The sequence below is a fragment of the Carcharodon carcharias genome, chromosome 3, assembly GCF_017639515.1.
Source record: "Carcharodon carcharias isolate sCarCar2 chromosome 3, sCarCar2.pri, whole genome shotgun sequence".
In the NCBI taxonomy this organism is placed as follows: Eukaryota; Metazoa; Chordata; class Chondrichthyes; order Lamniformes; family Lamnidae; genus Carcharodon; species Carcharodon carcharias.
This window is the reverse complement of record NC_054469.1, coordinates 134,964,815-134,989,920: the sequence shown is the minus strand read 5'-3', so window position 1 is coordinate 134,989,920 and position 25,106 is coordinate 134,964,815. Positions and strand designations below refer to the sequence as shown.

At 43.9% G+C, this 25,106-nt stretch overlaps 1 protein-coding gene across 1 annotated transcript in view; it reads right to left on the bottom strand.

Moving 5' to 3' along the window:
- Positions 1 to 25,106, bottom strand: part of LOC121276335 (dynein heavy chain 11, axonemal-like) — a 564,873-nt gene that overhangs the window by 446,937 nt on the left and 92,830 nt on the right. Inside the window, exons 12-14 of the mRNA XM_041184616.1 lie at positions 24,286 to 24,481; positions 16,982 to 17,086; positions 9,374 to 9,769 (exon numbers count right to left, since the gene is read on the bottom strand). Coding sequence (XP_041040550.1) covers positions 9,374 to 9,769; positions 16,982 to 17,086; positions 24,286 to 24,481 — 697 coding nt within the window. The remainder of the gene's footprint in view (positions 1 to 9,373; positions 9,770 to 16,981; positions 17,087 to 24,285; positions 24,482 to 25,106) is intronic.

Genomic DNA, 25,106 nt, shown 5'->3' with positions numbered 1-25,106 from the left:
ATAGTAGTGTTGCATTTGCTAACTTTTAAATCTGCTGGGTTCATTCCAAGATCTGGGGAATTTTGGAAAATCATAGCCAGTGCATCCACTATCTTTGCAGCTATCTCTTTTAGAACCCTAGGATATAAGCAATCAGGAACTGAGGATTTGTCAGATTTTAGTTGCTTGAGTTTCTCCAATACTTTTTTTCTGCTAATATCAATTACCTTAATTTCCTGACTCTAATTAGCCCCTAGGTCTATTTCTGGTTTGTAGCTTGTGTCATCTACTGTGAAGACAGACAGAAAATATTTATTTGATGGCTCTGCCATTTCCTCATTCCCCAACATAATTTCTCCTGTCTCTGATTCTAAGAGACCAACATTTACTTTAGCTGCTCCCTTTCTTTTTATATACTGGTAAAAGCTCCTACAATCTGTTTTCATATTCCTGGCTAGTTTACTCTCAGATTCAATTTTCTGCGTTTTTATCAACTATTGTTAGCCCTTTGCTGGTTTTTAAAACACTCCCAAACCTCAGGCTTACCACTATTCGTTACAACATTATAAGCCTCATCTTTTAAACTAATACAGTAAACTTTGTGCTATTCAATACTGTACTAACCGGAATTCAATAGTAACCAGGATTTCTGACGTGTTTTTTTTTAAGTTGGTCACTTTCATTGTTCAGATGATGCATTCTTTAAAAAAAATAACAAGGTGCAAATCTGCAGAAGTTGTTCTTAGGCTTTACACTGAAATTGTTAAATTATTAGGTCAGTTTTGGTTATTATGCCTCAACAAAGCTATACCGCTCGAAGCAACTGTCAGTAAAACTGACAGCTCGATTTTTTTTAAAAGCCAGTCTGAAGATCATGGCTTCAGTTGTGGTGGTTTTACTGTGATGCCCTGCTGTGCGGAGGGGCCCTTGGCTGCCCAGCTGCTTCCCCTCTCCCCTCAACCCCTCAAAGACAGAGCAGCACTTTGTCTTCTGTCTAGATAATGTTAACTCCCCGTTAGCTGGCATTTTTGATTAACCGCTACCACCCATTCCCAAAGCAGGCTGGATAACAAGGGTTTTATTGGTCTATCCTTAACCTCCTTAGTAAGCCACAGGTGGATCTTTCTTGCTGAAGTTTTGTTTTTCAATGAAATGTATTTTTGATTAACATTTTCACAGAATCACACAGTGCAGAAGAGGCCCTTCAGCCCATCGAGTCTGCACCGACACATGAGAAACATCTGACCTACCTAACTAATCCCATTTACCAGCACTTGGCCCTAGCCTTGAATGTTATGCCGTGCCAAGTGCTCTCCAGGTACTTTTTAAAGGATGTGAGGCAACCCGCTTCCATCACCCTCCCAGGGAGCACATTCCAGACCGTCACCATCCTCTGGGTAAAAAAAGTTTTTCCTCACATCCCCCCTGAACCTCCTGTCCCTCACCTTGAACTTATGTTCCCTCGTGATTGACCCTTCAACTAAGGGGAATAGCTGCTCCCTATCCACCCTGTCCATGCCCCTCATAATCTTGTAAACCTTGATCAGGTCACCCCTCAGTCTTCTCTGCTCCAACGAAAACAACCCAAGTCTATCCAACCTCTCTTCATAACTTAAATGTTTCATCCCAGGCAATATCCTGGTGAATAATTTTGAACTGTTTCTTTAAACGTTTCTCACTGTTTATTTACCACCATATCTTTCAGTTGATTTACTCAATCAATCTTAGCCAGCTCTCCCCTCATCCCTACATAATTGGCTTTGTTTAAGTTTAAGATCCTTGTTTGTGATTGGTGTGTCTCCTTTTCAAATTCATGTGGAATTCAATAGTGTTATGATCACTATTTTCCAGTGGATTTCTTTTACTAATTAACCCTGCATCATTGCACAATACTACATCTAAAATAGCTTCATCCCACAACATATTGCTCCAGGAAATTGTAACAAAAGCATTCTGCAAACTTGTCTTCTAGACCATTTTTGCCAATTTGACTGATCCAGGATAGAATTTTGCCCTTGATGGGCAGGCGGGCCCCATCAGCTCGGCGGCGGGCAGGCAGCCGATCACCGTTGCCGAAACGGGCCCCGCTGCCATTTTAAGTGGGTGGGCCAATTAAGGCCTGCCCAGCAGGAAGCATTCCTGTGCAGGGGGGAGGGTGTTCCCCAACTGTCAGAATGCACTCTTTCACGCATGCGCGCAAAAGAGCGCACATCTCTCTGAGGCAAAGTGCTGCCTTGGGGAGATCGCTGAATGGCTGGCAAATATAAAAAATAGAACAATAAAAAATTTATTAACATGTCCCCCTCATGTGAAAATGTCACACGAGATGGGACATGTTAATGAAATAAACAAAAACTTTATTAAATGTTTTTAAACCCGATATCAAACCTCATCCCGCCACTGGATAAGGTTTAGTAAAAAAATCACCAACCCGCCTGCCCGTTGGGTCCATGCGCCGAGCCGAAGTTCGCATGGGCTCCTCAAAATCGTCAATGATTGGCAAGTTAAGGGCCTTAACGAGGCCTTTAATTAATGACAGGCATGCCATTAACAGCTGTATAGCGCGCCCGCTGACCGAAATATTGCAATGCTGTGAGCTGACATCGGGACACTCACGCAACATTTTAAGTGCTGGTGTGCGGACTCCGCCACCCGCACACCAGCCAGAAGATTCTGCCCCCAGTCTTTACGAAGATTAAACTCTCCTACAACAATTATATTGCCTTTGTGACAAGCTCCAATAATTTCTTGTTTAATCTTCTGTCTAACAGTATAACTACTGTTAGGGGCTTATAAAATATTTGCTGTCCTAATCTCCACCAATAAAGGATTATACTCTAATTTTCAAAGCCAAGATCTTTCTTCACTAATATCCTTATGCCATTTATTATCAGGACTACCCCTCCTCCTTTTCCATTCTGCACGTATTTTCAAAATGTTGTATACTTTGGAATATTTATTTCCCAACCTTGGTCACTTTGTAACCATGGCTCTGTAATGGCCAAAAGATCTAAACCATTTATCTCTACTTGTTAATCTATTTTATTGTGGATGCTCCACAAATTAGAATAAAGTGACTTCAATTTTTTTTAAATTACTATTCCCTGCATGGACCTTACCCTCTGATGCACAATTACCTTTAAACTCTATTCCCTTCCAGTCACACTCAGCTGTCTTTACCCACACCAATATACTTTTCTATTGCCTAAACTTTTGTCTTTGGTTTTCTAAATCTCCCTTCACCTGAACTCTCCTCCCCCTCCCCACGCCCCCAACACTCCCTGTTTGTATAAAGCGACTGTTCCCTACTCTGGCCATATTTGCTGGTGCACACTTATGTTAGTTTGCTTTGCCCTCGCTTTCACACTCTGGCTACCCTGCACTTTTGCCTTGTCTTTCCCTTTAATTTTCCAAATCTCCCCTCATGTGAGCCCACCCAGCAATTCACACTCCCCCAACCGTCACTATTTAGTTTAAATCCCTCTCTACAGCCTTAATTATGCAACTAGCTAGAACACTGGTCCCAATGCAATTCAGATGAAGAGCATCCCAATGGTACAAGCGCTCACTTTCCCCAGTGCTGGTGCCAGTGCTCTATGAATTGAAACCCATTTCTCCCTCGCCAATCTTTGAGCCATGCATTCAACTGTCTGATTTCATGTACCCTGTGCCAATTTGCTCATTGTTCAGGTAGTAATTCAGAGATTATCATCTTTAATGTTCTCCTTTTAATTTAGCCCCTGGATGCTCATACTCCCTCAGCAGAACCTCTTTCCTAGCCCTACCTATGTCATTAGTACCCACGTGCACCACAGCAACTGGGCCCTTCGCCATACCCCCCCACCACCCTCCACACCGCCCCCCCCACACCACCACCACCACCACCACCCCCCCGACTCCAAGTTCCTCTCCAGCTCAGAGGAGAGGTCCTTAACCAGGCAACAGAGCCTTTGGGATTCACTCTCGGCTACAAAGAAGAGTATCAATCTTCTAACGATACTGTCCCCTACTATAACTACATTCCTTTTAACAACTTCAACCTGAATGACTGCACTGCTGTGGTCAGTTTGCTCATCCACCCTGCAGACACTGCTCTCAGCCATTCAGGTTGCAAGAACCTTGAATCTGTTGGACAAATGCAGGGGCTGAGGCTCCTCCATTGCTACCTTCTGGATCTCTTTATTTGCCTCACTGGCAGTCACACCCTCCTGCCCCTGACCACAGACCAAACTGGAAGTACCTCACCGGAAGTACCTCACCTTTGAGGTGTGACTGCCACATGGAGCAAGTGCCCAGGTAACTTACCCCCTCCGTGATGCATTGCAGTGTCCAAAGCTCAGACTCCAGCTCATCAACTCAGATCTAACGCTCCTTGAGCTGCAGACACTTACTGCATATCTGGTTGCCATGGATCACATTGGTGTCCACCAGTTCCATACGCCAAAACAACAACACATATTGCCTTGTCATCTTTGTGTTTACTTAACTAATTAGATTTCAAGTTTAGAAATATAACTCAACTGTTATCTGTAGTTATATTAAGTAGTTTAACTATCTAAGCTATAAATTGAATGCAATATTTATATCACCCTGGTACCAGTTAAAACTACTGCCCCCATTTAGAGGGATAAAATCTTAAAACTCACCAACCAATCACCTACCAGCTCACCTAACTGATATTCACCAGCTGCTACAGGCTGAGAAAAGGAGCACCTCGTTCCCTCTCCACAGCGAATTCCCACCTGTAGCAAATCCCCAAGTTAGCACTCGTCCCTCGACACACTCAGGCCTCAGTATCTCCACTCTGTGCTCCCACCGTGTGATGGAATACTCTTGTCTGGATAAATGCAGCTCCAGCTACACCCATGAAACTCAACACAATCCAGAACAAAGCGTCCTTCTTGATTGGAACCCCAACCACCATCTTAAACATTCACTCCCTCTACCACTGATGTACAGCAGTGTGTAACATCTACAAGATGCACTGCAGCAACTCATCAAGGCTCATGCAACAGCATCTTCCAAAACCACAAACTCTACCATCTAAAAGGACAAGGGCAGCAGGTGCATGGGAACACCACCTGCAAGTACCCTTCCAAGCCATACACCATTCTGACTTGGAACTATATCGTCATTCCTTCACTGCCATTGGATCAAAATCTTGGAACTCCCTTCCTAACAGTAGTGTACCTACACCACATGGGCTGCAGTGGTTCAAGGAGGAGGCTCACCACCATCTTCTCGAGCGTAATTAGTGTTGAGAAACAAATCCTGGCCTTGGCAGCGATGGTCACACCCCAAGAAAAATCTTTAAAAGATGATCTCCACAATTGTCTACTGGAATCATCATTTTCTTCCTCCGCAGTCCCTTGGGATCGAGGATGACGTGCTTCCATCCTAGTTCGATGGGTTGGGAGATAAATGTTAAGTCCAATGCACGATCTACCATTTAAGAGGGAGATGAGGAGAATTTTTTTCTCTCAAAGTTTCATAAGTATGCAGAATTCTCTTCCCCAGAAAGCAGCGGAGGCTGGGTCATTGAATTTATTCAAGTCAGAGTTAGACAGATTTTTGATAGACAAGGGAGTCAAGAGTTATGGGAAAGAACCAAACACATCAAGAGACTTCATTGGGAGCACGCAGAGGCAAAGTCGAGACTTCAAAGAGGGCACACAAACCTTCAAACAATTCATCTGTCTGACCCTCAGAGTACCACATGTGCGGCAAGTGGTGCTGAATGCCTTCCCGAATAAACATTCTCCAGTTGGATTGGACACATGCTCCCATGAGTCAGCAAGAATTTGTGACCTCTTCAGATGCTTTGGGGACATCCCTAAAGCGTTTCCACTGTCCTCCTGGGAGTCTCCTCCCTCAGCTGAGTTCTGAGTAAAGCATAGGAAAATAGGACTTCAGAGAAGGAGTAGGCCATTCAGCTCTTTGACCCTGCTCCACCATTCAATAAGGTCATGGCTGATCTGTTTGTGATCTCAACCCCATTTTGTCATTTGCCCTCCATAACCCTTGACTCCCTGGTCCGTCAAAAATATATCTGACTCTGCCTTGAATAAATTCAATGATCCAGCCTCCACTGCTTTCTGGGGAGGAGAATTCCACATATTAATAACACTTTGAGAGAAAAAATTCTCATTTCTGTCTTAAATGGTAGACCTCTTATTCTTAAACTGTGTCCCCTAGTTCTAGTCTCTCCCACAAATGGTAACATCCTTCCGATATCTATCGAGTCTTTTCATGGTCTTATGGATCTTATCTTGAATGATATAAATGACAAATGAATTCTTTGAAGAAAACATTCCTGCAAAAATTCCAACTTTTCAACACGTTGTCTATATATTTTTAATTAAAGTGAGAAAATACGATTTTATGGGCTAAGTGAAAATACCCCCAAACAAAAACCAGAAAAATTGTCAAGCTCTATTATGAAGCAGAAGTGATAAAGTGGAATTCTGGCAAGAACTGGTTTGTTTATATGAGGTGGGAATATAGCTGTGATCAATTTCTGCTTCAAGGCTGCTGAGTTGAAAAAGCAAATGTGTGCTCAGTCCCAAAGTTAAAAATAGACTGGATCTCACTGCAATGTTTTATCCCTTTCATTTATTTGACTGGGAGACCTTGGCACTATTGCTATCATTGAGCAATTGTTAATATCCATGTGGAACAGTATTCCAATAGTAGCACCATTGATGGTAACAATGCTGTGGTTGAAGGCATCACTGCAGCTGCTTCAGGAGTCTGGCGGACATCTGGACCACGCTTCGGCACTGCACTACGTTCTTAAAAATGTAAGATTCTGCTTCTGAGTAGAATTTGCTGCTTTTTTTGTTCTGTGACTGGTGGAAAAAATCTGCAAAAATCTAGATCTATATCATCTTTCAAATTTAGTCTCAAACTCCTAACCTGGGCTCTTCTTGACACCAAGACAACGTTTCTGCTCTGCACTACATTCATTATATCGTAAGAGCAAATTTCTTTCATTGACCTGCTGTTCTTTTGCGATATTTAAAGTATCTTGGATCAGTCTCCTACCCTTCCCCACCACTGCTGTGATTAAGAAACTTCGGTTACCTGCTGAGCCTGTGCCTGGCTACTGTTTTGGCTATTTTTTCAGCTTCAGCTGGCAGAGCAAGGAGGGTAGAGTGTGAGCGGGGGTAGCAGCATGGGTCGAGGACCTGAGTCCAGTAGCCCAGAGCTGCAAGCGTGATATGGAACATGATGTGGGGTGCATGTGTAGGTAACTGGGCCATGATAGGCCCTCTCTGCACTGGGTTGGGGGTAATACACACCTGCGTATGATCTATTGGAACCAAAATTTATAACAACGAGTGTGTTCTTGAGATAGTACTGGTTTCTACTAATAAGGGAATCATAAACAATAGGCTTCTGTAAATCACAAAATGAATGCCAACATACAGAAACTATTGAAATCCACTCACTGAAGGACAAACTTGTTAATGTGTTCTGGGTACTACTGTATTACTGATCAATTATATTAACTTTAATTCAAATCATGTACAAAATTTAAACTTGTTTTATAAACACAGATGTGGCCTAACATCTTTTTAGCTGATGGGTGCGCTGAAATATTTAACTTTAGTATTTTTCAACTTGAGAGCTCAGCCTTTTACAGCCTATGCAGCAACAGTTTAATTGCTTGGAGTCTAAATGAGGTTGGGTGTTAGCAAGCAGGACAATGAGACATATTTTTAAAAAATGTGTCTGGGAACAGGGCAAATGTTGGGCTCATAGAAGGAAAAAAATAGCTTTGTAAACAAATATTTTCACAGAATTGTAAAATTTTAAAACAAAGTAAATTGCCCCATGCTGCCTTGCAAAAAGAGTTATCCATTTAACTCCACCCTCCTGCTTTTAGCCCAAAACTTTCCAAAAGTTTATTATTTGAATATTTGTCCACTTCTCTTTTAAAAATTATTACTGTAGATTCTGCTTCCAGCGCTGTTTCTTATAGGGCATTCATGATTTGATAACGGTCAGCATTAAAAGAAATCTTAAAATTTTCAAAATGTAAAACTCAAGTGTAAACTGACTCATGCCACTGCAACACTCAGGGGAGAATTTTCACCCCATTGCGGGGGGGGTGGGTGGGGGGGGTTGTGCGGGGCTGGGTGGGAGCGGGCGCAAACCCAATCGGCGCCCCCAATCGTGTCCACATCACCATTTTAGCACAGAAATCTCCCCGAGGCAACTCTGTGCCTCAGGGGGATTAGTGTAAGGCTTAAAAATTGAAATTAAGAAAAGAAACTATTTGAAGATATGTCCCCTCATGTGACAGTGTCTCATGAGCTGGGACATGTCAAGGAACATTAATGAAAAGATGAGGTTCGTGGATGAGGTTCCATGAAAAATGCGAAGGTCGCCTGGGCTCTTCACCTGCCCATCAACCTTAAGGTTGGACGGGCAGCTCAGTTTATAACTTTAATTGATAGTTAAATGGCCTCAATAGGCCTTTGACAGTTTGGCGGGCATGCAGCTGACTCGGCTGTGCGCCCGCCAAACTGAAAATCTAAATGACGCGTGGTGACGCCGGGACACACAACCGACAACATTACCCCACATCATTTTACGCCTCCTCTCGCCAAGCCGAAAATTCTGGCCATTGTAACCAAAGGTCTGGGACTGTTAGCATATAGAATTTCCATTACAAAGAGACAGCTCCCATTGCTAATGTTGACAGAAAAAAACATTACTCACAATCATGACACAGGAAGTAAAGAAAGGACACACATTATTATAGCACCTCGGTGCCTGGATATCCCAAAGCATTTTACAGACAATTAATGTCTTTTTAAGTTTAGTCAGCATTATAATGTAGGTGAATGCCAATCTGTGCAGAAGCCCCACAAACAGCAATGAGATAAATCATTAAATAATTTGTTTTTAGTGATGTTGGTTGAGGTGTAAAAATTGGCCAGAACACCAGGATTCCCATACTCTTCAAATTGTGCCGTGGCTTCTTTTATGTCCATCTGACACAGAGGATGCAGGTGAGGCCTTGGTTTTACACCTCATCTGAAAGTGCAGCACTGCCTCAGTACTGCATTGAAGCTTCAGCCTAGATTATATGTTCCCGTTTCTGGAGTGATGCCTGAACCCATGACTTTCTTACTAAGGAATGAGAACATCACCACTGAACTAAAGCTGACATTAAGTTTTATGAACAGGAAGTGCACTGCTTTTATTAATAGAGCTTGAAAAAAATCACTCTGCATTGTATTAGCTGAATTTGAATATCAATCGCCCCAGTTAGCACAGTCAATATTGCATTCGCTGTATTAAAATTTTCTACAAAATATTTAATCGGGCATTTATATTTTGCCAAGCTTATTGCATTATATTTTGTTCTTTTCTTAAGGCATACCTCAACCAATTTGTGAATCGTAACACCATCCTCCCTTATCAACTTGTACCACTTGGCTACTCTGTCTTCACAGTCTTCCAGGTTCAGCAGATAATCTTTTTTGTTATCCTTCCTTGTAAACATAGCACACTCACTCCAAGTTTTCATAAGTGTTTGTATAGTTTCCACATTCTCTTTTGTCTTCTGAACCCTGCTTGCCAGATCATGCATGGTGTCCTTCATATGCACAATGTAGCTCCAGCAATTTTCACTCTGCCAGGTAACGGTCTCCTCTGCAGCCTTCAGCCGTTCATCAATAGCTTCCAACTCATTAAAAATCAGTGGAAATTCCACTTCCAAGACAGTCTGTTTCAGCTTATTGTACCACTTCACCAGTAACTCCAAGGTTCCTACATACTAAATAATTTACAAACAACAAACAATAATTAGCAAAGTTCATTAAAAATACTAACATTCCACCAGAGGTATGTACTGCATTTTTCATATGAATGAATAAATCAATGACAAATCCGATATTCGATTCCCATATATCAGTTTTGTTAAATGACTTGTTAAAGAACTGTCTTCGTGGAAAAGCATTTTACAATTTTTTTCCAATAGTGGGATCGGGGCAGGGCAAAGAAAACAGCATGCCATTTTCAGTGATATCATGTGGAAATGATGAATTGATATGCTATGACAAGGTTTACATCTTGTACATTCATAATCAAAAAAAATGTTGTCAAACACTTCTTGTGATGGTGGTGTGCCTTTATGGGACCTTGTATACATTAGCAGTATATTTTATTATCTAACTTCATATACCGTAGCATTTATCGGTCACAAGATCATTTTCAGGGGGGCTTGAGGAGCACAGAATCTCAAACATTCAGCTGTGATCCACATGTTTCAAAAAAGATGCTAAAGCAGCAGAAGTCATGAGTCAGTAGCAACAGTTAGGGCCATTTCTCACAATCAGAGTTAAATTTTTCACCGCCACAGTCTATGCAACTAACATTGAATCTATCAAACTGCAATGTAAAAGAGATTAGAGCTTGTTTCTGTCTCCAAGTGGGAGCTGGCTCCAATTTGGTTTGTCTTAGTTCTGTTGAAGAGTCATACGGACTCTGTGTTCCTCTCCACAGATGCTGCCAGAACTGCTGAGTTTTTCCAGGTATTTTTACTTTTTGTTTTGGTTTGAAAGTTGTCTGACTGAAATATAAAGAGACAGTGGCAATTAAAGGGAAGTGTCAAATTGGAGGACCAAAACCCAAGATGTTTCAGGAAAAGGCAATTCAACCCATTAACAGCCTTTGTCAAGATGGAAGTGGTAAGAGGTCAATCAGTGACTGGCCAAGGTGAAGAGAAAGGGAATCATGTGTGCAGGCGTGACTCAGCAGGCCAGTGACTGCTAGCATTTGATCCCCTGTCTAATGGGTGCTGAACTCATGGTGGTGCTGCACATGGTACTTGTGAGAGGTGTTGAAAGCCAATCCATGACACCCAATCCATGGCACCAATCAGTAATGCAGTGTACTTGCAAAAATGTGGAAACAAATTTCAGGCTACAACCGAAGAGTTACCTGCAACATTGAGGCCACAGCTTCATTTAAATCTGGTGCGCTGTGGGGTGCCAAACAAGTGTCCTAGTGTCAGAATGGCAATTAGCAAGGTAATTGGAGGGTTGGGTCCCGGGGCAGCAGCAGCCAGATTATTTTTGCCAGCCCAGCTGCTCCAGGATCCACAAAAATAACCTGACGCTTACCTTTGGCATGGCTCTTTGTTTCTGTTGCTCATGGAATAGGTCAAAGTCTGCACAGTACAGGTTCTGGCCACTTCAAATTTAATATGGTAATGTGAACCTAATTTCTTTTTCAAACAATATACTTCATTCATACAAATTTATAAAATTACATTTCGTAACAGTTTAAATTGCATATTACAAAAAGTGCATTACTGTTCAAGTTCTTTAAAACAGTATGTGGTACTCTGAGGTACCTCAATACAATTGCAATTACATGTGATATTTACACTATACATTCCTACACAAAGGAATATACATTCCTGCCTGAAGAGTTTTACACAGCTTCCAGCCCCTCATGGCAGTTGGACCTGCCACATTCTTTCCCCACTGACCCTTTGCAATGTTTGCCCCAAGCTTTAGTGCATTCCTCAGCATGTAGTCCTGGACTTGAAATGTGCCAGTCTGCAACGTTTGGTCATGGGCAAGTTTTGGCACTGTAAAACCAACAGGTTTCAGGAAGACCAACAAGTTCCAGACAGACCAAAGAGTGTATTCATCCAAGTAATGGTCCTCCAGCAACAATCTTGGAGTTCGCCTTGGAGTGCGCCCCTGAGCTCATACAGCACAGAGTCCTGCATCATGGAGCTGCTCGAGATGAACCTCAACAATAACCACTGCACTTCTTTCCAGCTTCGGGCCATCCAACCAGGATCCACCAACTTCTTTTTCCACATGGCCTCGAGGACATTACGTGCGGACCACTGATGGACGGACTTGTGGTCAAAGGTACTTTTCCGCATAAACGTCTCCATGAGGGTTAGCTGGTATGGCATGGTCTGACTGAATGGAGCGTTCCGTAAAAATGTGACCAGATCCGTCCTTCACAAGACTGAGGACAGATAGAACCTGTGGTGACATGATGTTTGTGTATCGAGGGTCTACACACAACTTGAGGCAGCTGCACACAAAGGTGGCTATCAAGGTGAGGGTAAAATTGGGTATTTTTTCACCCTCTTTGTCTAGAGGTTTGTACATCGTGTGCTTGCTGACATGGTCAATTTTCAATCTCCAGACAAAGCAGAAGATGGCTTGCACAACTGCTATGGTGCAGGAGTCAGGAATAAGCCAGACCTGCACCACATACAGCAACACCAAGAGTGCATCGCACTGAATGACCAGATTCTTATCCGCAATGGAGAAGGATTGATGGTCCCATATGCCCAGTTTTTGCTTTCCCATGGCTACATGCTCCTTCCAGTTTTTGGCACATGCCCCAGCCCCGCCGAATCATATCCCCAGCACCTTCAAGTAGTCTAACCTGAAGGGGGACAAAGGCTCTGAAGAAGAGTGTCTCCGCTGCCTAGGACTGTCACCCATCTTATGCATGCATTTTTCCAGATAGGCTCATCAGGAGATTCAATACAGTACACAAACAAAATGGGAGAGAGGTCTCCTGACTCCAGATTTGATCAGAAAGCTTTTCAATTCCCACCCTTTACTGAAACTGCACTATTGTGCAGAGCAGTTGGATCCAACTGCAAATTCCTCCCCAAACCCCATTTTGGAGCGTGCATTCATCATGGAGGTGGTGCAATATTCTGTCTAAGGCCTTCGACTGGCCCAGCCTGATGAGGCAGGTGCCCACCCCACCATTCCACACGTAGGCAATCATATTCGTGCTTAGCATGAGGCTATGCAGGGCTCTTCCTGTCAGGTACAGCGCAGGTCTGATCTGGGTGGAACACTAAATCCAGAGCAACTTGACTTGATTGGTGATAACCTTTGACAGAATTCTGTATTCCACGTTAAACAGTAAAATGGGTCGCCCATTCCTGATTTCCTCCCTCTCCCCCTTTCACTTGTAGTTGAGGGCGATGATGTTTTCCCTCAGAGTCTGACATGCTGTTGGTCAGAAGCATGCTCTCATACACTTCCAGAAGGTCTGGGTTGATCCAGTCCCACAGAGTCGAAACAACTCTAAAGGCAAGCCATCACTTCTGGGAATTTTACTTGTCTCAGAACATGGCAGCCTTTGTCCAGGGTTAATGGTTCATCCAGACTCTCCTGCATACTGTCTTCGAAGATGAAAGAACTGGGAGACTGTATTGTCTGTGGGCTTCAAATCATACAATCTGGTATAAAAAAATTTGCTGATCCTTAGCATCTCAGACTATAATGGCATTAGTGAGCCATCTTCTTCCTTCAGGCTGCTGATAACAAAACTCTCCCTGTGTATCTTTTGGAAGAAGAAACCTAAACATGTCTCATTCTGCTCCACGGAGCGGACTTTGGACAGAAGATGATCTTGGAGGCTTCCACAGCAAAGAGTGAGGCCTGCTGGCTCTTCACCTCTTGGAGATTTTCCTTAATTTTGAGCCCTATTGACTGCAGCAGGAGTGGATTCTGCATGCTTTTCTGGAGTCAGGATATTTGTCTGTGTCTCTCTCGCCTTCTGAACACCTTCAAGGTTGAAGAACCTCTTGATGTTTACCTTAACCTCTTCCCACCAGTGTGTGTGTAAGGGACTCGAAGTTCTCCAAACTTTGTAATCCCTTTTGAGTACCTTGATGTTTTCTGGGGTCAACAATCTCATGTGCAGCTTCAATGTCCCCCTGCTAACCTTCTGCTCCTCTTGTAGGTGACAGTCGGCCAATTGGACGTAGTGGTCAGAGAAGAACACTGGCTTGATGACAGTGGATCTAACCGTGAAACAGGAAGTTAATCCTGGGACAGGTGGAACCATCTGGCCTCAACCAGGTGTATCTGCACAGCACTCCGTCTTCAGGGTTGCTGAAGATGTCATGCAGTTTAGCATCTTTTACTATTTCCATCAGGAGTCTGGATATGGCCCCTGACTAATTTGCTGATGGGTCTGCTGGATTGTCCAGCCACATCGATGATGATGTTGAAGGCACTGGGTAGAGTGACCAGTCTGGATGTCACCTGCAGGAGTGGAAGTTGCTGAAGGACGGCCAGCCATTTGCTGCTTTGAGCCCGGGCATACACATAACCAGAGCAGAGCATTTTTGTACATTTCATCTGCAATGAGGATGCAACCACCCACCACCTCCTTAACTCTGGAGATGGTGAAGGTGCCTCCTCCCTTCTGTTTACCAAAGCCAAAGGAATGGGAATTGTTTCCTCCTGAACAGATCGACGGCCCATAGGGCCACGACTGCGACCATAGCTTATAGGTGCTGAAGTGCAGTATTCCACATTCCTGCAGAAACAGCAGGTAAGCTTTTACCTCTTCAAGGTACCCAAGGTCTAAACATATTGCATAGTAGACTTGACACAATGCACGTTAAGGGAGTCAACCTTTAAACCTATTTGAAACTGTGTGTCTCTTACTAGACTTCTAGCCCTTGGGTAATCTCCTGTATACCCGTACTGTTTACAACAGTCTCACTGCTGTTGGGCCAAGAAAGCCATTCTGGTCCGCCCCGCTAATGTTGTTCCTTCCAGGTGACATTGGGGTGGATTGTGGAAGCAACAAAGTTTGGGCTATCTTTCGTTGGAGTGGTCTTTCCAATCTGTTTCTCTTCACAGACATTGCTGCTTCTGGATTCCCAGAGCTGGGATGCATTGGCCACTTCCCTTTGAACTTGAATGCACTGACCCCTTCGTTGACTACACTATTTTGCAGCTCGGGTTTCTTCTCTTCCAGCTCCTTAGCATTTTGCTACTTCTTCTGCACAGGTGTCGTCCTTTTCCCTCCTCATCTGAAGAGCAGCAGCCACTATAGTCTAACTCTAATGGGGGTCGTCCCTCGCCATTGGCTTGATTCCTTCTTGCTCCGTCCTTCTTCTTGACCTTCTTCACCAGATACCATTCATTCAGTTGTCCTTCTACTGGTTCCTCCTCCATTGTTTTGGTCTGCTGAGGAAGGAGAGGCTCGGGGGACATGCTGGTGTCTGGAAGGTTGCAGCCGCATCCCTTCTTCTTATCCATCCCTGTTGCCTTGTGGTGAGTGCATCATAGGACCTATATTTTCATATAAAAGGAGTCTATTGCCTGAAGCATGAGCTCTTTGAACATCCAGTGGTAGGCCCCTTTCAAAATGAAGCTAGCCACATTGCCCATGTTAACAGGACAGGAAGGTTACCAACCTCTATTTTGAGGCTGCTGTTGCTACATTGGCACCAGGTGATGACATTGAAAATAAGTTCCATTAAAATAATACATGGCAGCCTTAGATTGAGATTGTCTCTTTTATCTGTAAATTAGAGCTTTATAAAACAACTTCCCATTCTATGGAGATCTTGGTATACAACTGTACTGATTAATATTCAGTCAAAGACCTGGATCTTGCTTTTTGGGTTCATTCATTTTCCTGTGAAACCATTAACATCAGAATAAAAATCTTTCACCTATTATAATGCCGAATTAGACACAGAGATGTGAAAGGAGAGTGAATACAGGTGCAGTGATTGGCTGGTTGGTTTTATGTTGATTATGGACAGAAATAAAGAAGGCCAATGGACCATGTCAACCCTTCTATCAATAAAGAACCTATTTAGCTAGAAACTTAGGATTGCCCATTTTTACCCTGCACCAGAATAGTGAGGTCTGAGGCACCCTGATAATGAGCTTCAGATCTCAATGCCACAGAGCCAGCATGGTTCTGCAGCTGCAGCTGCAAAGAGAGGAGTGAAGTAAAAAATCGGTGCGTCACAGTAGCCCTCAGGAACGTGAATCCAAGGGTCGGATTTGGCCACAGGTCTGGTTGAGGCTGCAAGTCAGATTGGAGATCCGTGATTGGTGGGGGCTGAATTCTGAGATTGTGGGTCAGGTTGGAACTTGAGTCAGTGACTGGGGTTCAGAGCTGGAGGGGGAGACAATAGCAGGAGCAAGAGTGGGGTGGTCAGGGGTAGTCATGAGTGGCGAACTGAACTTTCAATGTGGGCGTGGGAGTTGGGAGGAGCAGCACTCCAGCTCTTCACGACTCCATGCTCAGATAGTTACTTACCTCTATATGTGGTGGGTATACAGTAGGCTAGTTTCTCTGAGTGCAGCAGATGTGGGACAGCCCATCTCAGGGCAAACCAATTTGATGGGGGGACCGAAAGCAGACATTAGGTCCCTTATTTCTTTGTATTCTAAAGGTCTAATGCTTGGTTCATGTGTAGGTAAAGACCTCCTCTTGTTTGCTCTTATACAATAACGTAGTCAGTGCACGAAGTGTGAGCGTTCCTGCCCATCATTTTGAGGGCTTAGTCACCCTCATGCACTTGATAAATGGGCACCAAGCAGCCCAATTTCTAGGCAGAGCCCAGTGTTCTCAACACAGCATGGGACTGCTAAATGATTCCAGAGCTTTTTCTTTCACTTTGCAGCCTGGAAGTCCAATATGAGTGCTGATCATTCTTTATCTGGCATCAGTCCTAAAATTTACCTTCCACTAATTTGAATTTCTGTTATAACAAAAATTTGGTTTCCTAAAATCACACCCCATAAAAATTGCACTCACCTACAATTGATGACTGTTAAAATCTATAAACAAAGGAGTTAGTAACTCCTTCTACCAAAAAAAAGAGGAAATTCTTTTTTTAATTAGCAATATTAAACATAAATGCAACAAGGGGTAATTCAGGTCTTCCTAAGTCTATGTCAGTGATGTATGTTTCAATATTTAACAGGCAGTATTTTTTTTCTAAAATAATGACGCAAGGAAAATCAGAAGAATCCCGCTTTTACACTTATAATGCTTGGTTTTACTCGAAAGGAGACTTTGCAATAAAAATGCATTAGTTAATCATGAATTTGAATGAATGTGGTGAAGACATCATATTGCAAAGAAAACAAGTATGTCTGGATTGTTAATTAAAATTAAAAATGAGACATCCCATGGGTTAAAGTACATTCTATCTTTGGAAAAGACAAACCTTGGTCAAAGTTTCTCTATTTTTGAAGATGGCTGCAGCTGCCTCCGGGATGTCGGATTGGTTCAATATCTGAAGGTATTTCACCTCTCGTAATATGGCAACAAGCTGCAACACAACATTCCATCAAAAAATATTGCTTAACAACTAGTTAAATATTTCTAGTCATTGTCACAGCATTGTGCACCACAGGTAAGAATCTCTAAATAGTTGCTTTGTGTTTTAACCTTTGAACGTTTGTTTAGTTATTTCCTACACTTGATTACAGATATTAACACTGCATTGAAGATTAAATGGAATCGATTGTGGTTGTAAAGCTTCTTTTAGGCAAAGCACAGAGCAAAAAATTGTGAGGGGAGAATCACATGCCCATAACACAGCATGTCCAATGTTACAGACTAAACCATTAATTTCCTCTACAAATGGTGATTGTTTCAAGCAACTCTCTCTTTGGTTTTATAAGCCTTCCCACCTTCAATTCTCAAATTGTAGGATTTACTATCCCCTTGTTGTTGTTGCACATGTGCTGCCTTCCATTTCTGTTTTCCCGTTAGCAAAATTCCAAACCTTTTTTTAAGCTTTTCCAGCTTTTTACCTTTACTGTAAAAATTCAGGACTGCCCATTTTTGAGTAAAATATTTACCTTGCACATGAATGGTAGGGTCCAAGGAGCACTGAAAATTAGGTCTCAGATGGTGGTGTGGCTGCAGGAGGGCATGCAGGTGAGCAATGGAAGTTTGGGCCACTGTAAGTGATTGGCGGCCAAGAGGAGTGGAAGGAAATCCCCATGCCTGAGAGAAACGATTGGTAGTGAAGGTGGGTCAGCATCACTTAGCAGCATCTCATGGGATCAGGTCTCAAAATCAAGAACCGAAGACGTTAGAGAAGTGGAAATAGTTAATCTCAGGACCAAGAGTGCGAGGGGTGGTAGGGATTGGGATGGTGATTTACAGATGATCTTTAGCATTAGCTTCTGAGTGCAGCTAGCGCTGGTGCAAGTTGCCTCAGGGTAAACCAATATTGCAGCAGGGACCTGAAGCACCCATTAGACACCTGAGGCAAAATTTTTGGCTGAGCAGGCACAAGCTCAACCCGCTCGATCGTAAAATAGTGCGTGATGATGTCAGGCAAGCGTCCCAGCGTCATCGTGCACTTGCGCGATATTTTGGTCAACGGGCACACATGGGAGTCAGAGCTGCGCCAACCATCAATTACAAGGCTAGTTTAGGCCACTAAAAAGGCAATTAAGCCAGATTTCAAACTCGTCGCACAGGCAAAACTGGCAAGCGGGCAGCTAAACCTCATCTAAGGGCGGGATAAAAAGAGTCAGCAGCATTGCCAGTGTGAGTAGTGAGGAGTTTTGGAGATAGTTTTCTGCTGGTTGTTTACTGGTACTTGACAGCTTCATCTCTGTTTGGGGCTTCATTGTTAGCATTTCCATGCTTCATTTCAGGACTTATTGGCCCCCGGAGGATTCAGACCATGTGGACTCTTCCAGGTATCAGATAGCCTTACAGTAATGGGGATTGTGGTCTCCGCTGGTGGCACCTCCTCTAAGGAGGAAGAGAGAGGCAGAAGAGAGAGAGGCCAAATGTCCCTATGCAGCTTCCAGGGGAGGGACCTGTGAGGGAAGAGATACAGGCACAGGGGGCACAGGGCCAGCAGGAAGTCCAAGGCGGAAGGAGCCGCAGAAGATGCCACTATCCTGCTGCCAGGGTTTACAGGCGATGTAGCTACTTCAATATGTCTGAGGTGTAATGCTGAAGGAGGCTCTGCCTCTTAAGGGAGACAGTGACCTCCATTTGTCAGATGATTGGGCCTGAGATCAGCTCCGACTGTATGGGTGGACACCTCATGCCAGTGGCACTGAAGGTCACAGCAGCCCTCAACTTCTATGCCTCTGACTCTTTCCGGGGTCAGTGGGGGATCTTTGTGGAATCTCCCAATCAGCTGTCCATAGTTGCATCAAGCTGGTGACAGAAGCTCTATTCAGGCGGATACTGATATTTATTCTTTACCATACAGACGAGGCCAGCCAGGCTGAGCGAGCCAGAGGCTTTGCAGCTATTGCTGGTTTCCCCCACATCCAGGGTTCCATCGACTGCACACATGTGGCCATCAAGGTGCCAGTGGGTCAACCAGGTGCCTTCGTCAGCAGGAAGGGCTTCCACTCCATGAACATGCAGATAGTGTGTGAGCACAGGATGCAGAATCTGCAAGTCTGTGCAAGGTACCCAGGCAGCTCCCATGACGCTTTTATCCTGAGAAACTCCCAGGTGCCAATGCTCTTCAGTGCTGCAGCCTGACTGGATGGATGGTTGCTGGGTGACAAGGGCTATCCGTTGAAAAGGTGGCTTATGATGTCTCTCCACCATCCAAGAACAGAGGGGATGTTCTTGAGCAGTGTTACAATATGAGTCATGCCTCCACAAGGGCAGTGGCTAAGAGGACCATAGGTTTTCTCAAGATGCACTTCCGATGCCTGGACCATTCGGTGGGGGGAGGGGAGGCTCACTACAACACCCCCCAGAGCAGGTGTCACTGATAATGGTTGCATGCTGCGCTCTCCACAATCTGGCACTGGCAAGGGGAGACACACTGGAGGAGGAGGATCTTGACACAGCTGCACAGCCCACAGATGATGAATCCAGTGGTGAGTCAGAAGACGAGCACGGTGAAGAGAATGCTAAGAGTGTGGAGACAGACCTCTGTAACCTCCAGGGAGGCAGGGACACCAGGGACGCCTTGATCCAACGCTCCTTCAGCCAGGCTGCCAAAGATCAACTTCCACCTCATGCCAGGGTTTCCGGATTCTGAAATGACCCTTTCATTTGAACCCAAAGTCCACTCAGTGCCTGTGCAATAAAGTAGCGAGCCACTCAGGTCCAGCATTACATATTGGCATACCCTGCACCACTGGCGTACCCTGCACCAGAAAAAAGGTGAGGCATGCTCAGGCCATCAGAACAAAAGCAAATTTAATGTTATTGTCACATTGAATGCATAATGGCATTACCATTACTGGTGCTGATGACCGCACCAGCAGACATATAAACCAAACATAAATGAACAGAAAATCACTTGTGAGCTGTCCGCCTTCAACTTACATTTCTGAGTGCCAAGTCTTGGTGTCCCTCTCACTGGCAGCAGCATTGGAGATAGCATGCTGACTCTTCTGTCTTGTTGGCCTTGATGACCATGACGGTCATCCTCTGGCCAGTGCAGCTTGTGCTGCAGACGCTGGATGCCCAACGGAATGTGCAGGAGGATCTGTTGGAGATCCATGAGGGTATGCGTGCCATGGTCTCCGTTGTGGAGGAGTCCCTGCAGAGTGTGAGCACTGTGTTGACCCTCATGGCCGAGCGCAATACCTCCTCCATGGAGAGGGTGGCCACTCGCATGGAGAGGCAGCTCCAGGGACAGAATCAGGGGTTTCTGGGGTTGCGCTTGGAACTGCAAACCCTCACACTTGTAATCAAAGTCCAAGCAGCCAGGGCTCACTCCCTTGGCCAGCTCAGACATTGGCACTCAGACTCTAGCACTCCTGAGGTCCACTGGGGGACAGCTATATCTTAACAATTCTGCACACTGATCCATGCCAACATGGTACTCACTCTTCCTGAGTGCAGATGATCATTGAACTTCTTGCGGCACTGCACCCACTTGTACCACACCATGTCATGGCTGCTAGCCCAAGCTGCAAACTCCTCCCATGCCCTCTTTGAGGTGCAATGGCCTCCTCCTCACACCTCTGGGGACAAGGGTGTCCCTCCTAGCAGCTCTTCCAGGAAGACTGCGAAGCACTCATCCGAAAAGTTGGGGGCCAAGTGCCCACCCAACCTGCCCTTCCGCCTGGTGTCTCCAGCCACACTCGACTCCATCATGTTAGGTAACAAGAGACAGAAGGGATGTTCTTCAAAGGGCTGCCTGCGCTGTTTTAAAACCGGCCGCTGGGTCGCCATTGGACCTGGTGACCAACAGGCCCCCGCCCAGCCCTTCTCAACCAGTGGGGAGCCAAGTTTCATGCTGGGTGGGCCTTAATTGGCCGGGGGGGACACTGATTGCAGCGGTGGCCCATTTCCCGACCGATCCTGGTACCGCCGACTGCACCCACCCGCCAAACTGAAAATTCTGCCCCTGATCTGCAGATGCAAAGGGCCTGCTTCAGGTCTGGGTAAAGAAAGTCTTGTTTGTTCTTGCCCAATGTTGCAGGTGACACACTTTTGGTCAGAAGCATAGATATGTTTCTTACTACTTATTAGGCTGAGTAGTCAATTTCTAGACCACCTCCTTGTTCATATCACTCACTAGCTGCAATTGCTACAGGGAGGACTGTTTTATCTCATTTACTAAATGGTCTTTGAGCTGGTAAGCTGCCAGTATATCAAGTGGTGTATACTAGTTAAAAGAAGGGAGTTAAATCTGTACAAAACTTACATGCTCTCTCTAGCTGTGCTTTTCCAATTTTAACAGTGCTGTCAGTCATCTCCATTGATTGCAGATATCTTGGCCAGTCAGTGAATTGCCTGAACTCATACTGTTCTGCAAGCGGCTCCTCAGGATAGTATCATCTTCAGCTGTTTTATCAATGACCTTCCTTCCCCCATCATTAGGTCAGAAGTGGGGATGTTCGCTGATGATTGCACAATGTGCAGCACCATTCACAACTCCAGAGATACTGAAGCAGTCCATGTCCAAAAGCGGCAAGACCTGGACTATATCCAGGCTTGGCCTGACAAGTGGCAAATAACATTTGTGGCATACATATGTCAGGAAATGACCATCTCCAACAAAAAAGAATCTAACCATCACTCCTTGACATTCAATGGCATAACCATCGCTGAATCCCCCCCCAATATTAACATCCTGGGGGGCTACCATTGAACAGAAACTGAATTGGACTAGCCATATAAATACTGTGGCTACAAGAGCTGCTCACAGGCTAGGAAGAAGAGTCTGAAGAACTCTGAACACAGCTCTGAAGAGTCATACGGACTCAAAACGTTAACTCTCTCTTTCTCTCCACAGATGCTGTTAGACCTACTGAGTTTTTCCAACATTTTCCGGTTTTGTTTCAGATTTCCAGCATCTGCAGTATTTTGCTTTTATTACAGACTAGGAATCCTGCAGCGAGTAACTCACCTCCTGACTCTCCAAAGCCTGTCCACCATCTACAAGGCACAAGTCAAGAATCTGATGGAATACTTTCCACTTGCCTGGATGAGTGCAGCTCCAACAATACTCAAGAAATTTTACACCATCCAAGACAAAGTAGCCTGCTTGATTGGCACCACATCCACAAGCATTCACTCCCTCCACCATCAACGAACAATGGCAGCAGTGTATACCATCTATAAGGTGCACTGCAGAAACTCATCAAGGCTCCTTAGGCAGCACCTTCCAAACCCATGACCACTACCATCTAGAAGGGCAAGGGCAGCAGATACATTGGAACACCAACACCTGTAAGTTCCCCTCCAAGCCACTCACCTGACTTGGAAATATATCACCATTCCTTCACTATCGCTGGGTCAAAATCCTGGAAGTCCTTCCCTAAAAGCAAAGTGGGTATACCTACACCACAGGGACTGCAACGGTTCAAGAAGGCAGCTCATCACCACCTTCTCAAGGGGAATTAGGGATGGGTAATAAATGTTGGCCTAGCCAATGATGGCCACATCCCATCAATGAATTAAATAAAAAGCTGTTCCAAAGAGCCATGTTGGAGTTGAAATATTAACTCTGTTTCTCTCGGCACTGATGTTGCCAGGCCTGCTGAGTTTTTCCAGCACTTTGTTTTTATTTCTGCTCTGCAAGCTGTTGGAATTATTTTTGTTAGATGGTCATCCATTATTTTATATGATTATTGATGATTAAGAATGCCATGAGATGCAAAGGAAGCTTTTATCAAGCTAGTACTTCTTTCCCTTTTTTGTTAGATAGTCTGTCAATATCAAATAAATCAGTGAAACAGCAGGAACAAATGCAGTTTTTTTCACATTTCCTTTGTAAAGCTCCAACTTGATTTTCTTCCAGGGCATTTCTAGTATTTGGTTATAGAGGTCAAGTATCCTTTATCCTGAGTATTGCTGAAAAAAGACATTTTGTCAAAGCTATTCATCTTGCAGGGCAATTGCAAGGACACCAATATCAAGGGAAGCAACAACTTTATACTGCATGAGAAGAGACTGCTGATTGGTTGGTAATCAGAGTCCACTTGCCAACCAATCAGCACTCTCTTCTCAAACAGTATAAAGTTGTTGCTTCCCCTGACATTAGTTATTCTTGCAATTGTCCTGCAAGATGAAAAGCTTCAACAAAATGTTTTTTTTTTCAGCAATACTCAAGTTCTATACTACATATGCCTTTTTATATCCTTTACCCGTAAATCCAAAAACCAAACACATCCAAAACCTGCATTCTTTTGAACCTCATCAATCTTCAGCGCGGCAAGTCTGTGACCTGAGTTGACACAATCTAGGCCGACACGAATCTCACTGACCAACCCGGACTTCATTATTCAGTGGTACATCCTACTTTTCTAGCCATTTTATTTCCAGTTTTATTTCAGTATTGTGGGTACCTTCAGGGAAATATGGATGCTACTGATTACTCTTGGGGAAGCCATCAATTCTATTAGAACTTTGCGGCATTTTCTCTCTGCTGCCTAGCAGAGATATCTAAAGTACTGAAGAGCATGCTCCACTGCACTGGGCCTCAGCAACCTTTGCATAACTGCCCTTACAGTTCCCTATTGCAGAGTTCCCCTGGGGTAGCCTGAAAGGAGCCTGTTCTGTAAATCTGATGGCAGTGGTCTTCTTCTTAGCCATTGAGAGAGCAGTGCTGGCTGATAACCATGGTTTGAGATCCTCATGCCACAGGTTAGGAGATGCCCTAAAGCAGTTTTTGAGAAGTAAACCCTTCCAATTCAAAGTACCTCAGAGTTCCTCATAGAACCTGTGTAGCCTGTAGATTCTTTGGAGGGGGAGGATGGGGGCAATATCGGATGGGCTGCATCCCTCTGGTGTTGCACCCAATTCTTTCCTCTCCAAACTGTGCGGAAGGCAGTGAGAAATTCACTTCCTACAATTCCAGTTTTACCCAATTACAGATTATGCTGGGGTAGAATTTCGACCAGTGTCTTCCTTTGTTGGAAGTTCTGACAGAAACCCCAGAGAAACTACATAAATGGTCATACATCAGAGTTGCAGAGAAGAACTAAGAAATCCCTACAGAAACTCAAAAGCATCTAATTTTATAAATTTAATTTTAATAAATTTGAATCTGAATTTTAACTATTATTGTACCTGATGGTCAAAGTTCACACTGAGAAAACCAGTTTCAAAATTGCGCTTGATAATTGACTGATCCAAGTTGAACTGGCAAATTGCGTGGACCCCACTTGTCCATGCAAAGTAAATCTGTTCCTCATACTCATCCAGTAAAGTCAGCATCTCCACATATTTTTGATATACTGTCCCAGCTTCTGGGCCTTCAAGATTTCTAAAAGAAATATACAAAGATCATTCCAATTAATTTTATTTTACAAACTGTCAACAACATAGTAAAGGAAGAATAGATTAGAATTAATCAAAGAATTATTATTGATTCTTGACTGTATCAAGTTTATCCTACATATAGTTTATCCTTTGACTTAAGTCAGATGCTCTCTACAACATGGCAAGAGGAAAAAAATTCAAAGCACAAATCACCCTGGACTGCCCCTGTGTATACAGCAGCTGGCTGCAGAGCTCTAATGAGACTTTGTAGCAGCTTAGATCATAACCAGGTAATCGTACTTGGGACAGGAAATCTGTAAGTTATGCATAACAAACTAGAACTATGAGAAAGACAAGCATTTCGTAAAATAATTCTGCGCTGGGAGAAAGTTTGTATCTGTGCTTATTTGCTGCTAAACTAAGAAAAATCTTGTCATTTCATAGACAGTTCTTCTCATGTTAAATCTCAAATCTCTTCACCACAATCCTTGTTTCCCTCTTAAATTAATACTATGTTCATGATGTCTTCCAGTGAAAATATCCCATTCTATAGGCTCTTATTCTTAATTACTCTTTCATTGCGATAACGAACAAAATTGTAGAATTACTCACTCCCTTCAGTTTACTTT